This window comes from Stegostoma tigrinum, chromosome 1 (assembly GCF_030684315.1).
Source record: "Stegostoma tigrinum isolate sSteTig4 chromosome 1, sSteTig4.hap1, whole genome shotgun sequence".
Classification (NCBI taxonomy): Eukaryota; Metazoa; Chordata; class Chondrichthyes; order Orectolobiformes; family Stegostomatidae; genus Stegostoma; species Stegostoma tigrinum.
In genome coordinates, this window is record NC_081354.1 from 118,175,354 (window position 1) to 118,190,559 (window position 15,206).

The 15,206-nt window shown below is 41.5% G+C and overlaps 1 protein-coding gene across 1 annotated transcript in view; it reads left to right on the forward strand.

Annotated features, from left to right (window-relative positions):
* Positions 1–15,206, forward strand: part of adamts6 (ADAM metallopeptidase with thrombospondin type 1 motif, 6) — a 324,888-nt gene that overhangs the window by 148,786 nt on the left and 160,896 nt on the right. The window contains exon 10 of the mRNA XM_048554806.2: positions 11,212–11,358. Within this exon, the coding sequence (XP_048410763.1) occupies positions 11,212–11,358 (147 nt within the window). The remainder of the gene's footprint in view (positions 1–11,211; positions 11,359–15,206) is intronic.

The window sequence follows — 15,206 nt, forward strand, 5'->3', positions numbered from 1 at the left end:
CTGGGGTATAGATTATAGAAGCAAAGAAGTCTTGATACAGTTTGATGAAATATTAGTTGGGCGTCAGATGGAATACTGTATGCAGTTCTTGTTTCCACACTATCGGAAGGACATGATAGCACCAGAAAGGGTAAGGGAGATTCACCAGGATGTTGCCTGGGATGAAGAGTCTCAGTTATGAAGAGAGATAGGCTGGGTTTGTTTCCCATGGAGCCAAGGAGGCTGACAGGAATTCTCATTAAGGTATACAAAATTATGAGAGACATTGACAGAGTACATCATGAGAATCTCTTCCCCAGGACAGATGTGTCTAAGACCAGAGGGCTTAAGTTTAAGTGAAAAGTAAATGGTTTAGAGGAGACCTGAAAAAAATGTTTTACCCCCTGAGGGTGATAGGCATATGGATCATGCTGTCTGAGAGAGAGGTGGAGGCAGATACTCTCATAACATTTAAAGGAGTGGATGGCCACTTAAAATGCCAGGGAAAGCAGGCTATGGACCAAGTGCAGGTAAATAAGATTTGTAAAATTTGGTGTTTGTTGGTAGGTATAGACATGGTGGGCAGAGGCCCTGTTTCTATGCTTTATGAATCTATGACTCAATGGCACAATGTTAGCAGTTCCCCAGTCTTCTGCACCTTGCCTATGACAAGAAAGGATTCTAAAATTACTGCCAGGACCCCTGACATCTCCTCCCTTGCCTCCATTATATGTGTGAGGGTGAGTAACCAAGGAGATATTTGGATGCAGCTGGATAGGAAACAAGGGTTGACATGAGTGGCCATCTGGGTGGTGAGAGGAGTCAGTGTTGAGGACTAGGGGGGCAAACAGCTTCTAAAACAACCCGGACTAATTCCTTGGGAACTGAGGTGGGTCTTCTAAATATCTGCATAAATTATGACTCCTTGCTGACTGCAAGAGATGGCAGGGGGTTGTTGAGATTTACATTCTGCTCCCAGGTTCTGTGAAGTGTTGTGGTGTAAAACCTGGTTGTGATTTAAACAGACAAGTGTTCCTCTTCTGCCAAGAATCCTTCCAGAAAGACACAGAGCAGAGTATGAACATGAAGAATGGAATAATAAAATGTCACCTATCCTATCGAATTCATCCCTGGCACAGATTACATACAATCTGTCCTCTTACTGACATTACCCCGCATACTAATCTCCTAGGGAATTGTTGTGCAAAACATTTTCCTGACACCCACAGTAATTGAGCAAAACTCCAGATTTTTTTTATCTGACCATACATTATTCCATTCTGACTCATTGCCTTTTCATTGCCAATGTGTAAGGGAATTGTGTGTCTGTTGCTTTCTGCTTCCCAGGTGATGATGTTCAGGATACTGTGATTGGACAGACCTGTAGCAAAGAGAACAGAGTCAGCAATCTCCAGACTCAATACTGTTCCAAAGGTGCCACTAAAATATAGTGATAAGTATTAGGAAGCCCTCATCATTTGCAGTTTTAGACTTGTACAATACTCAAATATCAATATAATTTCTCCACAGAAATGAAATAACTTACATGCAGTAGGATAGTCAGCACTTGCAATCATTTTAAGTTCATTTACAAGCCTGAAACGAACATTATACACAGCATTTGCACTTCTTCTAGTTGGCTTGAATTCAGATCATAACTGGGTCTTATACACATTATTTGTCGGTGCCTGTTGTACCACCACAGAGTGTTTGCCCATGCTAATAAAATTAATGCTAGTCCACTTACCTAACCTGTTAAAGGCTCAATGGGGTGGGAATAGTGCTGTGGAATTGGTTGGAAGGACATTACTACTCCTTCAGGTTTCATACAAATTGCTCCGTAGAACTATAGAAAAGTTACAGCTCAGTGAGAGGCCGTTCAGCTCACCATGTCTGTGCTGGCCACAATGCAATTCTGACCTAATCCCATCTGTCTGCACACGGTCTGTATCCCTCTATTCCCTGCCTGTTCAGGTGTCTGTCTAAATAGCTCTTAAACTTTGCTTTTGTATCGGATTCTACCACCTCCCCTGGCAGCATGTTCCAGGCACCTACCACCGCGCATATAAAAACCTTTGCACAAACATCTCCTTTAAACTTTTCCCCTCTCACCTTAAACCTGTGTTCCCCAGTATTTGACATTTCTGTCCTGGGAAAAAGACTTCATGCTTCTCTTCATTTTATACATTTCTATTACGTCACCTTTGAGCCTCTGACTCTAATGATCTAAGCTCTCCTTACACTAATACACGCCAATCCAGGCAACATCCTGGTAAACCTCTTTTGCATCCTCTCCAAGTCATCCACTTCCTTCCTATAGTGTGATGACCAGAACTGTACACAATATTCCAAATGTGACCTCACTAAAGCCCCTACAGAAAACTCTTAATGCACAAATGGCCATCATGAGAGCCTAGAAAATAATCTGACCCAATAGAATTGGATGTTGTTTGAGAATATGATTATAGTTGGACATTGTCTTTTCCATTGGTTCTTATTGCAATCATACAAACAAGTTTCTTCCTGATCATATCTAAAACACTGAATCTTCAAAAAACTTTTGAATGCATGTTCACAAGCATGTACCCACACAGGCAGTCCAGAAATGTTCAGAAGTTCAAGATACAACTTCCTATTACTTTGTCTGTCATTTCTTCTTTAATGAGATTCCGATATCATTACAGTTTACTTTCCCGTACTTAGTTTTACTTTGACTCACTTATTTTAGTAGTTTTCTTCCCACGATCTGCTCCATTGATCAGAAAACTGTTCATGCCACAGAAGTCTCAAGACTCCTTATTGACTCAGCAGTATAAACTGATGTTAAACCATGTGGTAAAGGCTCCAGTCCTCTTGCACAGTTTTCCACCCTCCCATCTTGCCACGCCTTGGTTGAGTCACCAGGAGGAGGCATAGTAGAGTCGCCTGCCAGTTTTTCCTCCCTTTCCCAGATGATTTTAAGTTATTTTTTCCAGAGCTGTGGATGTGCAGTTTGGGCTGCCTGCTAAGCTGCTCACATTTAATAAGGCTTGATTGATTTTTGTTAGGAACTAGGATGTTTATTGTGATAATTATGATTATAACATAACACATTTTGGGACTTATCACAGGAGGTGAATTGTGTGGAATCCATGATATAGTGTTAAGTTACGAAGGTCTGTGGCATAAAAACAGAGAATGCTGCAGACATTCAACATATCAGGCAACAACCCTGAGCCTGAGAATGAGGTGGGAGGAAAGAACAAAGAGAAAGCTTTGTGCTAGGGCAGAACAGAAAATTCTGGAAACACTAAGCAGGTCAGCCATTATCCTTGGCTCTATGCTGGCTTACAAACTGCTAGACTTCTAACTTCTTCCAGTTTTGATGCAAGGTCATAATTCTGTTTCTGTCTCTGCAGATGGTGTTTGTCTTATTGATTGTTTCCAGGGCATGCTGCTTTTATTTCAGATTTCCAATGTCTGCAGTAATTTCCTTTTGTGTTAAGATCTGTGGAAGCGAGGTGCTTGGGCACCCCAAATTTCTTTCCCCAATCATGCTATCTCACGTTTTTACTGAGGTAGACTCAGTCTGGAGAAAAGCCTGTGTTAGATGACATTCAAGTCATGGTTCCAGTTTGTTTGTCCGAATTGAGAATCAAACGCTATGGAATTGCAATTGCCTATCTGATCCCTGCTTGTGAGGCTCATATTCTCAGTAGCCCCTGAGTATATGCTCAATGCCAGTGATGATCTGAATTCTATGAGTGTTTCTGGGTTGTCATTAGAAATTCAGGGCAAAATTTTCCCAGGGTTTGAACATTGTGAGCAATAGCGAGAAAGTTGGGAGAAAATTAAGTGAAAAGTGAGATTCTCAACACTGAGAAAAAAAGTCAGACTTTTCTCTCAAAGTTTTAGTGGCTGGATGAGAATCTTGTTCATAAACAGCAAGAGACCCAGTTGAATGTGTTGTTCTCCAATTGTTATCTAATCTCGCTTCGTATAATGGACAAGTGCTATTCTCCCATGTAGCAGTAAGAAACTAAATGGCACCAATTCCTGACATAAAAGTCAGAGCAGTTATCTGGCGGCTGCAACTCACCATCTTCTCTGGGCCTCCATGTCGGCCAGCATTCCTGGACACCTCAGAGCCTAGTCCTCGGGGAGTGACCATCTGTACCCTCCATCCATGGAAGTCAGCGTTGGCAAGGCACCAGCCTTATGTCGTCATCATCATGACACACCTTGGACTAACCTTTAATACATTTCGCCACTTCAATACTGCGTCTTGAACTCGTGGATGCCTTACACTGCAATTCTGTTTCCAGGCTGCTTTGCACATGGGAACAAGCAACTATTCCATGCACCAAAACAAAGTGCATCTGAGAACTCTTAGCTTGTTTTCTTACTGCTCACCCATTTTGTGCTTACTTGAACATTTATAGCATCTCTGCCCTGTCTTACCTTTCAATACAGGCAGAAAGCAAGGCAGCTTGATTTGCTTACCAGCATTGAACAATCAAGGAGACAGACAAGGTGACGTCTCGCCATATGAATATCACATCTACAGAATGTGGCAGCATCACATACAGCAAACACACCTGATGTACATCAACTGAATAATCATGTCTGAATGTCTAAAGGGAGTAGTCTGTAGTCCAGTCAAGGTGAACTGTCTTTAGTCAAGTGACTGGTCTGTTCTTAATCTGGACAGGTTGTTAGGTATCCATCATGTGCAGAGGGCAGAGTTCATCGTTTGGAAGGATAGGGTGGGTGGGGAACATTCAGGGACGATGCTGTATGCAATTATAAGTGTGGTAGATCATGAACCCGGTTGGAGGTGGGTATAGTAGCAGAGTTAGAGTGCATGTGACATAGCGAAGATAAGATGGTTGCATTCAGCCTCGCAGAGCATGGAAGGTCATTAATCTTCTTGTGGCATTGCATCGTGTTCCTCCAGACTATGGATTCTGCACTGACCCACACAACCACTTCAGACCAGGTTGGCCGTGTCTAGATTGTGGTGCCCTCTGGCAATCTTGGGAAAGGAGGACAGCCCTTCTCTCCACCAGGATCTCCAGGTTCCACCTGCTAAGTGGGTGCCAACTTGCATTTCTCAGCTGTGTTGTTTGGAATTGTGCTGCAGGTCCTGACTTGAAGCATTTAAAATGGTGACAGGCTGGTGTTTAAATATGCCAGTAATGTGGCTGCCATAAAATCACAGCTGCAGTGAGCACTCCTGACTCTGCTGACTACAAGAACGAATAACAGCAGGAGCATAGAAGATGGATAAATAATGAATAAGATGAACAGTAGAGAATTGTGTCAGAAAATTCACCAGACTTCATGGAGGGAAACTTTCCATGAAACACCCCAAGATTGGCGTTTAACCAAAATTGGGGAAATTCATCCCTAAGCTTTATTTACATTGTCCATGGTTTAATTGGTCTTGCTGAATTTGTATTATGTATTAAGAGGATAGGAGTTTTGTCACATCCCCTTTTAAGCAAGGCGGAACATGGAAATTCACCACAGATCGTCAGCTAGCACCTTCCAAACCCACAGCCACTTCCATCTTGAAGGACAAGGGCAGCAGACACATGGGGACACCGCCACCTGCAAGTTCCCCTCCAAGTCAAACACCATCATAACTTGGAAATATATTGTGGTTGCTTCACTGTTGCTGGGTCAAAAATTCTGGAATTCCCTCCCTAAAAGCATTGTGGGTCTTACACAGCACATGGACTGCAGTGGTTCATAAACACAACTCACCATCGCCTTCTCAAGGGCAGGAAGGGACAGGCAATAAATTCTGGCCAGCCAACAATGCCACGTCCCATGAATGAATTAAAAAATAACTGAAAGCAACAGCAGACAGAAATTGAGTAAAATTTGTATAGAACTAAATAATGATTTAATTTTCTTGAAAATATTTGGATCCTTGTGAGTGATGTGGCATCAGTTGTATGTCCCATAATTTCTTAGGATTTTTAAGCCACTTTGCTGAAAGCTGGTAAGAGCTCTGCCCTTACCCTGACTCCCAACTGCAGCAATCAGAATTCATTTTGCTGAATTTAAGCTGGTTGTTGACAGGCTGTGACACAATGTTGCTGGTGGATTCCAGAACAGCATTAGTCAATCTGAGAATGTTTAACATATGAGTGGCAATGTTGCTACTATGTTGCAATGAAGCATCGATGTGCATATGAGTAAACAGTCACAGAACAAATTGCCCATATTTGTAGAAGGGCTAAATTTTATAAGGTTATTTACAACTCTTGCCATGGAGCAAATGTTGAACTTCTAGTTACCTGTTAAGTTTTGTAAGACAAATTGATTTTTTTTTGTGGGGTGAAGATGGTATTGTCACTGGACTGTTAAACCAGAGACCCAGATGATGTTCTGGGGACCTGGGATTGAGTCTCACCACAGTAGATAGTGGAATTTGATTTCAATAAGTATATGGAATTAAGAGCCTAATGATGACCGTGAATTGATCGTTGGGGAAAACCCATCTGGTTCACTAATATCCTTTATGGAAGGATACTGCTGTCCTTATGCCTACATTTGACTCCAGATCCACAGCAATGTGGTTGGCTCTTAAATTGCCTTCTGGGTATTTAGAGATGGGCAATAAATGATTACCTACCTAGCGTCACACTCATCCTGCAAATGAATAAAGAAAAAGAATGGATTTTATGACATTAAAATGTCACACTAATGACAATAATTTTTTAAATCCTCCTGTGTATATAAGTTTAACAATTTGTAATGTGAAAGTTCTCTTTGTTCCACACAATTATAGATCAGAATTGGAGAAACGTCTACATTTGTATTCTTATAGTCTATATAACAAAATACAGCATTTTGTATCTCTAAGAAGATTCTAATATCAGAGTTCCTTGGAAGTTTGTATTTTTGTTATGTACATAGTGTCATTTTATATTTCACTTTTTGCCTTTTGCCATTTTACTTTGTAAGATTAATGGACAATATGTGTGAATAAATGATTAAATCCACATACTGATTTAAAAAGAAATAATTCGCGGGATGAGGACAGCGCTAGCCAGGCCAGCATATACTGCCAGAATCAGTTAGAATAACCTTTATTGTTATATGTACCCAAGTATAGAAGTACAGGATTACAGTGAAAAGTTTACAATCTCGTCCCATATAGCACCATCTTAGGTACATAGTTGCTAGATACTGAACTTAGATACAAAATACAGAAATAAGGGGAAAAAAATAGGAAAAACAACTTAACATTACTTACAGTTGTTCGTAGTATATGCTAGAAAAATGAGAATAAAGTTAAAAAGATACCCACTACAGTCTTTCCATAAAGGGCTTGCGGTAGATCAGAGCAGGAGGCTTCCACACATGGTCTGCCCAGCCCCCACAGGTCGCTGACCGCCTGCACTGGTCCCCAGCCCAAAACCTGACCCACTCTGCAATGGCCTCCAGCCCTGACTGTCCCTGCTCCACTTGGGCCTCCAGCCCACTGACTGTCCCCGCTCTGCTCAGGACCGACTGGCCATCCACTCCAGCCTCCAGCCTGCTCTACCTCAGGAGAGAACACCGAGAGGGGAAAAAGGGGAACAGAAGAGAAGAAAATGGGAAATTAACAGAAGGCGCAGAGGAGCTCTGATTGGAGTGTCCTACTTCGCTGCCATCTTGACCATCCATCCCTAATTGCCCAGAGGGCAGTCAAAAGTCAATGACATTGCTGTGGGTCTGGAGTCACATGGAGGTCAGACCAGGTAAGGATGGCAGTTTCCTTCCCTAAAGGACATTAGTGAATCAGATAGGATTTCCCTGACAATTGATAATGATTATCATCATTAGACATTGAAATCCATGTTTTTATTATCTCAATAGCTTTACGAAAATCTACTTATAGTATTTTAAGCAGTCAAATAATTATTATGAATACATAGTGAACACATAACATTTTAAGTATTAATTGTATGTGATTGGGGGAAAATTTTTAATAAATATTCTAAATAGTTGCTTGCCTGAATTCATAAACAGGAACATGATCCCCATCATCTTGCCTTTATTGGTCAGTGCATTGTGTATAGGAGTAGGGAGGTCATGTATTGGCTGTTCAGAGCATTGGTTAGGCCATTTTTTGAATACTGCGTTTAATTCTGGTCTCTCTGCTATAGGAAAGATGTTGTGAAACTTGAAATGGTTCAAAAAAGCTTTACCAGAATGTTGCCCGGTTTGGAGGGTTTGAGCCATATGGAGAGGCTGAATGGGCTGGGGCTATTTTCCCTGGAGCGTCGGAGGCTGAGGGGTGACCTTAAAGAAGTTCACAAAATCATGAGGGGCAGGGATAGGGTGAATAGCCAAGATCTTTTCCCCAGGGTAGGGAAATCCAAAACTAGAGGGCATAGGTTTACTGTGAGAAGGGAATGATTTAATAGGAACCTAACGAGCTTATTCTCATGCAGAAAGTGTATGGAATGAGCTGCCAGATGAAGTGGTGAAGACTAGTACAATTACAACATTTAAAAGGCATCTAGATGGGTTTATGAATAGGACGAGTTTAGTGGGATGTCAGCCAAATACTGGCCAATGGGATTAGATTAATTTATTCTATCTGATTGGCATGGACAAGTTGGACCGAAGGGTCTGTTCCTGTACTGTACATCTCTATGACTCTGTGACTCTATCTTGGATGCAGTTTGGGCACTGACTCCAACACAGGCAAGCGTGTTGTTCTGCCAATGTTAGCATGCGTTTGCTACTGGAGGATTAAAAGCTTCATGTAGCTCAAAAACAATGTCATCACTGCAGCAAATTCTAGACCAAGAGCAGAAACCAAATCAATCCAGTATAACAAGGTGTGGAGCTGGATGAACACAGCAGGCCAAGCAGCGTCTTAGGAGCAGGAAAGGTGACGGGGGTCTAGGCCCGAAACATCAGCTTTCCTGCTCCTAAGACGCTGCTTGACCTGCTGTGTTCATCCAGCTCCACACCTTGTTAAATTGGATTCTCCAGCATCTGCAGTTCCTGTTATCTCTGATACCAAATCAGTCTAATTCAGTCATTATGGTGTATCATATGTATTGTTCACAGTTTGCATAAAGGCCAGAATTTTATCACTCCGAGTAGCTAGATCACTAAGTCACTACCAGGCTATTTTACTCAAATTAAATGATTTTAATAGCCAAATCACACATTGTAAAGCATTAGCTATAATACTACAACAGAATTAGGAAACTTTTTAGTTGATGTTAAACGAGGCTTGATGTTCATGACTTGGGCTGATTTTTGTCATGGTCCTGTGAGAAAATGCACACCTGAACTGTAAAACTAATTGCCAGGACCTGGCCTTTAGGAATAATCTACATATTTGGGGACTGTTATTGGAAGCTGTCATGACTCCACAGATATCTGGCCTAATCAATTCTGAGCCTCCCATCTCACTAGTAGTGCCTTTTGAATAAGCCCCAAGAGGACAACTGGAGTATGTTCCGGGACTGAGGAACCACATACAAAGACAATTGGGGAAGCACTTCTATTCCTACTACCCAAAGGAAGCATTATTTATTCAAAAGTCTGAATAAACTGAGCAGAGCGGGATCATTGCCCGCTTCATCCATCATGAATTAATTTCAACAAGATGTACTCCAAAGCATGTCAGCCCCTTATTTACATATTAGAGGAACCTAACCACTGATGTATGTGGTCACCTTAAAGAATGAGCCCTAGGTATTTAGCTGATTGGTACAGGCTGTCTGATGCTGATTTTGTACACAATGTGCCCCTTCTTGTCTGAAATAAGTGTAATTGTACTAATTTCTAATGCTTTACGTTTGTCTCTAAGAACAGTTTTCTTTCGAATGCCTGAGTTATATAGAGAGTGCTACACTGGAAATTCTCGGTTGGGCAGGAGGTATTAACATAGGAATGTAGGAAGAAGAGTAGACTGTTCAACCAGTTTGTTGAGCTGCACTGATATTCAATTAGATGATGGCTGATTGTCTCCTCAGTGCCATTTTCCCATACTTTTCTCACATCCCATGATGAATGAAAAATGAATGATTTATTTATTGTCACATACATCTTGAAGATACAGTGAAAAGTGTTTGTCACCGCAATCCGGCACCACAGTGATGTACAATAAGGACAAAAAGGAATTGATACTAGAAGAATCGTAGAACCCCTGCATTGTGGAAACAGACTCTTTGACCCAACAAGTCCACACCAAACCTCAGAGCAAGCTACCCAGACCTGTACCCTTGTAATCCACCTAACATACACATCCCTGAAAACCATGGGTGACTTAGCATGGCCATTCCACCTACCCTGTACATCTTTGGACTGTGGGAGGGAACCCAGACAGACATAGGGAGAACATGCAAACTTCACACAGACGGTTGCCTGATGGTGGAATTGAACCCAGGTTGCTGGTGCTGTGAGGCAGCTGTTAGTCACTGTGCTGTCCCTTAGTTTCCAGAAACCCATCAATTTCTATCTTGAACATGCTCAAGGGTTGAACTTCAACAGGTCTCTCGGGTAAAGAATTCAAAACATTCCCTACCATCTGAAATGCCTTCACATCTTAGTCTAAAATGACCTAACCTTATTCTGAGATTATATCCCCTGGCTTTAAACTCACCAACCAGGGAAAATATCTACATCCCTGTTGGCTGTCCTGAAAGAATTTGTAAGTTTTAATGAGATCACCTCTCATTCTTTGAAACTCTAGAGAATACAGCCCCAGTTGCTTCAATCTCTTCTCATAAAAACATTCTGCCATCTCAGGGATTAATCTAGTGGACCTTCATTTCACTCTGTCAATGTCGCATTCACATAATTTAGTTTTTACTTTTATATGGCAGACATGTATATGAGTAATCTATACTTCATCCTTGTTTTCCTTATTCTTCTAGAGTGAGCCATTTTTATGCTACCCATTATGTATGTACCTCAGACCATATGCTCAAACAATGCGAAGTGGTGGAGGTGTTAAAAAAATCTCAGAAATTCTGTCAAACACAGTATCTGCTAAGTGTTTTAATACAGAAGAAAACTGGCATGGAAGGTATTTTGAGAATAAAGGTATATCAACATGTATAATCACAAGGATTCATATTGCTAAACGTGTAAGGCATGTTGAAAGGCTCCGTACACTCAGACTCTTGTTATGTGTCAAGATATTCAGTGCTTTGAATGTTAGAAGGTGGCATGATAGATAGTTGTCCAGTTACACATTGAGCTAATACAGCACTTCTTTCTTGACAGTTTCGGTATGAATCATGATGGAATAGGAAACTCCTGTGGGACAAAAGGTCATGAAGCAGCAAAGCTTATGGCAGCTCACATTACTGCCAACACCAATCCATTCTCTTGGTCTACGTGCAGCAGAGATTATATCACCAGTTTTTTAGAGTAAGTGCCCAGTAGCACAGCAAATTAGATTACCCAATTTATTGAAAAAAGTAATCATTACTCGTTGCCATAAGTAAATGCAGTATTAATTGGTACAATTGTACTTGCAGCTCACTGAAAAGTTTACATATAAACATCATATGTTATAAGTAAGTTTTGATGAATGTAACAGATAAGTGCTTAGTTTTAAAGTAAATACTTTCTTTCATATTTGTTGATCTAAATCTAAAATGTAGGTTGATAAAAGTAAAAATTAGCTGGTGAATTCTTAATTTTTCTTCTTTTAGATTTTCCTTATTTTGTTGTATTAGCTTTGTTCAGTCAGTGATCGTGGTAGAGCCAGTGGTCATTTATACCCACACTGAGAAGTTGTGTCCAAATGAGTTTGAACTATTTTGCTGAAGTTGGTTTGGATCAGTCATTCACATCACTGCCATGTTTAAACACAACTAATTAATTGGTTCTGGAACTTGGAGAAAGATTGTGGAGTATGCCAGTGTGTTAAAACTGCATCAATATTGTTTATTATAGTTTCTGCTGCATATTTTGCAGAGGATGAATGAGGTGAAGTTCATTATTGGTCTTTAGTTAGTTAAGTATTGATAGCAGCTCATTTGTAAAAGTAATTCTGTTTATCCAACCCATGCAGGCCCTGACTCTTGCATTCATATTCAGACTGATGTTGATTTCTAAAGAGAGTACAGATTTTCAAACCAGCAAAAAGCACCAAGATGTTAATTTCCATTATCAGCAGCAGAATGCTGAGTGGTGATCAGTTATAATGGCTTATTCTGTACTGCTGACATGTGGAACTAATATTCTGCACTGTATAAATAATAGCTTACTGGTCCTGTGGGGGGGTTTATGCAATTTGGAAACAAAGTGGGGGGTAATCTCTGAAGCGTCCAACTCAGAAAGAAGTGTGCTTTTGAGAAATACTGAGATCTGTCTTTAACACTTGACCACATGCTCAAGTACTTTTCTACTCTCTCTCAGAGTGGAAACGCCTGCAGAATGCTATAGACCTGTCCTTAATAAAACAACGCTCCAGCTGTGTACAATCCCTGCAGGCAGAAACAATATTTAACATTTCTGTCTCAGAACAGACCATTTGGCCCAAAACTCTCAAGTCTCATGCAAGCATAGTCTGAACACTACGGCATTGAATTTAAATGTTTTGAACAAAGAAGTAACAACCAAAAATAGTGAGCACAAGCTTAATTTTAGAGGCATCAAATAGTTACCTGCATGTCTACTTATAAAAGAATTGTTTCATTTTGTATTAAAAGTATGCCAGGTGAGTTTACTGATCTGAACATGTATGTGACAGGATCATTACAGAATCTGGGTTATGTCTGCCCAGGTCCTGCACTGTCAGTCCAAAGATCCATCTTCATAATATTTTCACATGGTCCAGCACCCAACATGCATTTTGTCACTGACCAGTTTTGCTGCTTATCAGCAAGGTTAAGTGATGCTGTTTTGAGGATGTCAGATATTATACAGCACTTCAGTGGCTGGCAGATGTTGTGCGGTTCTTTAGAGGATGTCAGGACTGTGCAACTGCTTAGAGCATGTCAGATGTTGTACAGATCTTTAGAAGATGTCAGGCATTGTGCAGCTGTTTGGAGGATGTCAGACACAGTGAAACTGTTTAGGAGATGTCAGGCACAGTGCACCTGTTTAGTGGGTATCAGACACAGCACAGCTGCTTAAAGGATGTCTATCTATTGATTTACCAAAGAGCACTGAACCTTACAGCTTGGAGTCAGATGCTGTGCTCATTTCTGTGGTTGGTTCAAGGGTTTTTGTGGTGCAGGGTGCAGTGAGTAGGGGTGTAAGGGGGTGGCACATAAAGTAGATCGCGTGGTGAACTGCCACCTTTCTGCCCACCCCTGAGCTCAGCCCCAGAACACACTACTTCAGCAGATGCCAAAATTGGCTACTGGCTTGTCATAGCTGAGTGAGTAATTAAAGGTCAGTGAGCCTTGTTGGTAATCCTGTTTACCATAGTACTGTGCCCATGCCAAAGTATGGTTTGCAGGTACAGTCCAGGCAGCCTGGGTGGGTCATTTTCTATGGCATACACTAAAAGAAATAGGAAGGAATCAGATCACCTCATTCAGGTGAATAGCCACAAAGACCACATTCCCATCAACTAGGCTGCCAGCCCCACCATCTCTTATGCCACCACAAACCCCCGTACCCTGTTGCTGGACTGTAAGCTTCCACATCCCCCCATATCACTGATCTTCCCCATGCAGTATGACCTTCTTTGGGCCTCTTCCTGTATTTCTGGCAGTGCCCACTACTGAACACAGTGATTGCTGATCTGATGGAAGTGCCAACTAGTCAGATTGACCAATTCTTCCCAAAGGCTGGACTTGTTGCCACTGAGGCGTGGAATCCCCCTATTATCCAACTTTGCCAACGTGACTGTTTAGTGGGTGTCAGAAACAATACAGTTATCTAGAGGATGTCAGACACTGTACAGATGTTTAGTGGGTATCAGGCACAATACAGCTGTTTAAAGGATGCCAGACACTGTACAGTTGTTTAGAGGATGTCACAGGACACAGCTATTTAGGGGATGTCAGATGCCATGGGGATGTTTTGCGAATGTCAGATATGATGCAGATGTTTAGCAAAGGTCAGATGCTATGCAGCTGTTTTACAGGATGTTGGATACTGTACAGATGTTTGAGGTGTCAGGAACTCTGCAGCTGTTTAGAGAGTGTCAGACATTATGCAGCAGTTTAGAGACTGTCACACACTGTACAGATGTTTGGAGAATGTCAAACACTGTGCTGCTGTTTCATGGCCACAACATCCTTTTAATAGAAAAGTGCTTTTCAGTGCTAAGAGATTTTTCTTCACAGTCCCAAATTTGGCAGCTTGACAATGCTGGAACAGCAAGTTTTGCAACTTAGAAATGCCTGTTTCATGAGAAGTGAGATTCAGGAATGTTGGTTTCTGCCCCTTCCCATTACAGAGAAACTTCTAGTGCCTTGATGGGACTAGTGTTCTTTTTCACTTCTAGATCAATCCCCAGGAACTGATTGCAGAGATAAGAAATGTTTGCAAACACGATCAGATCAGTTCAAATAAGACTGCCCACCATCACTTGTTTTATCAGATAGCTAGTTTGTTTGTTTTTTTTCCAATTTTAACCTATATTGCCAGTCCTTAGTTCACTTGAACAGGTGGTGGTAAGCTGCCCCCTTGAAGTGCTGAGGCCCATCCCAATAATGTCCACACACAATATTGTTTAGTGGGGTATTACAGGGATTGAACCTAATGGTAGTGAGGAACAGTGATATAGATCTAGGCTGGCTGGTAAATGAGTTGGCGGTGCTGTTTAGTGGTGATGCTCCCATGTTGCCCGCTGCCCTTTTCTTCCTCGGTGGTGGAGAGCATGGGTTTGACAGATGCTGCTGAAGAAACCTTGGTGAATTGCTGCAGCATATCTTGTATATGGTGTTAGTTTGTGCCGGTGGTATGGGAATGAATGTTTAATGTGTTGGATGGGTTGCTGCTCAAGTGGGCAGTTCCATCCTGAAAAATGTCAAGCTCCTTGATTGTTGCTGACAGTGAAGAGTCTTCCATCACACTCCTAACTCCTGCTGCTTATTCCTGCCCAAACATACAAACTGAATCCTAAAAAGGTATTCAGCTTGTGGAGAAGCCTGCTCTAATGTAGGGCAGGTCAGCAGGAGAGGCTTGGCTGGAATAAGCACAAATGAGACTGCTCAACTGAAGTCACTTTGGCTTATTGAGCAATTCAGCCCTCTCCAAAACGACCAAATGAAAGAGAACCTGCCTGCCATCATCAGAGCAGCAATGCATAT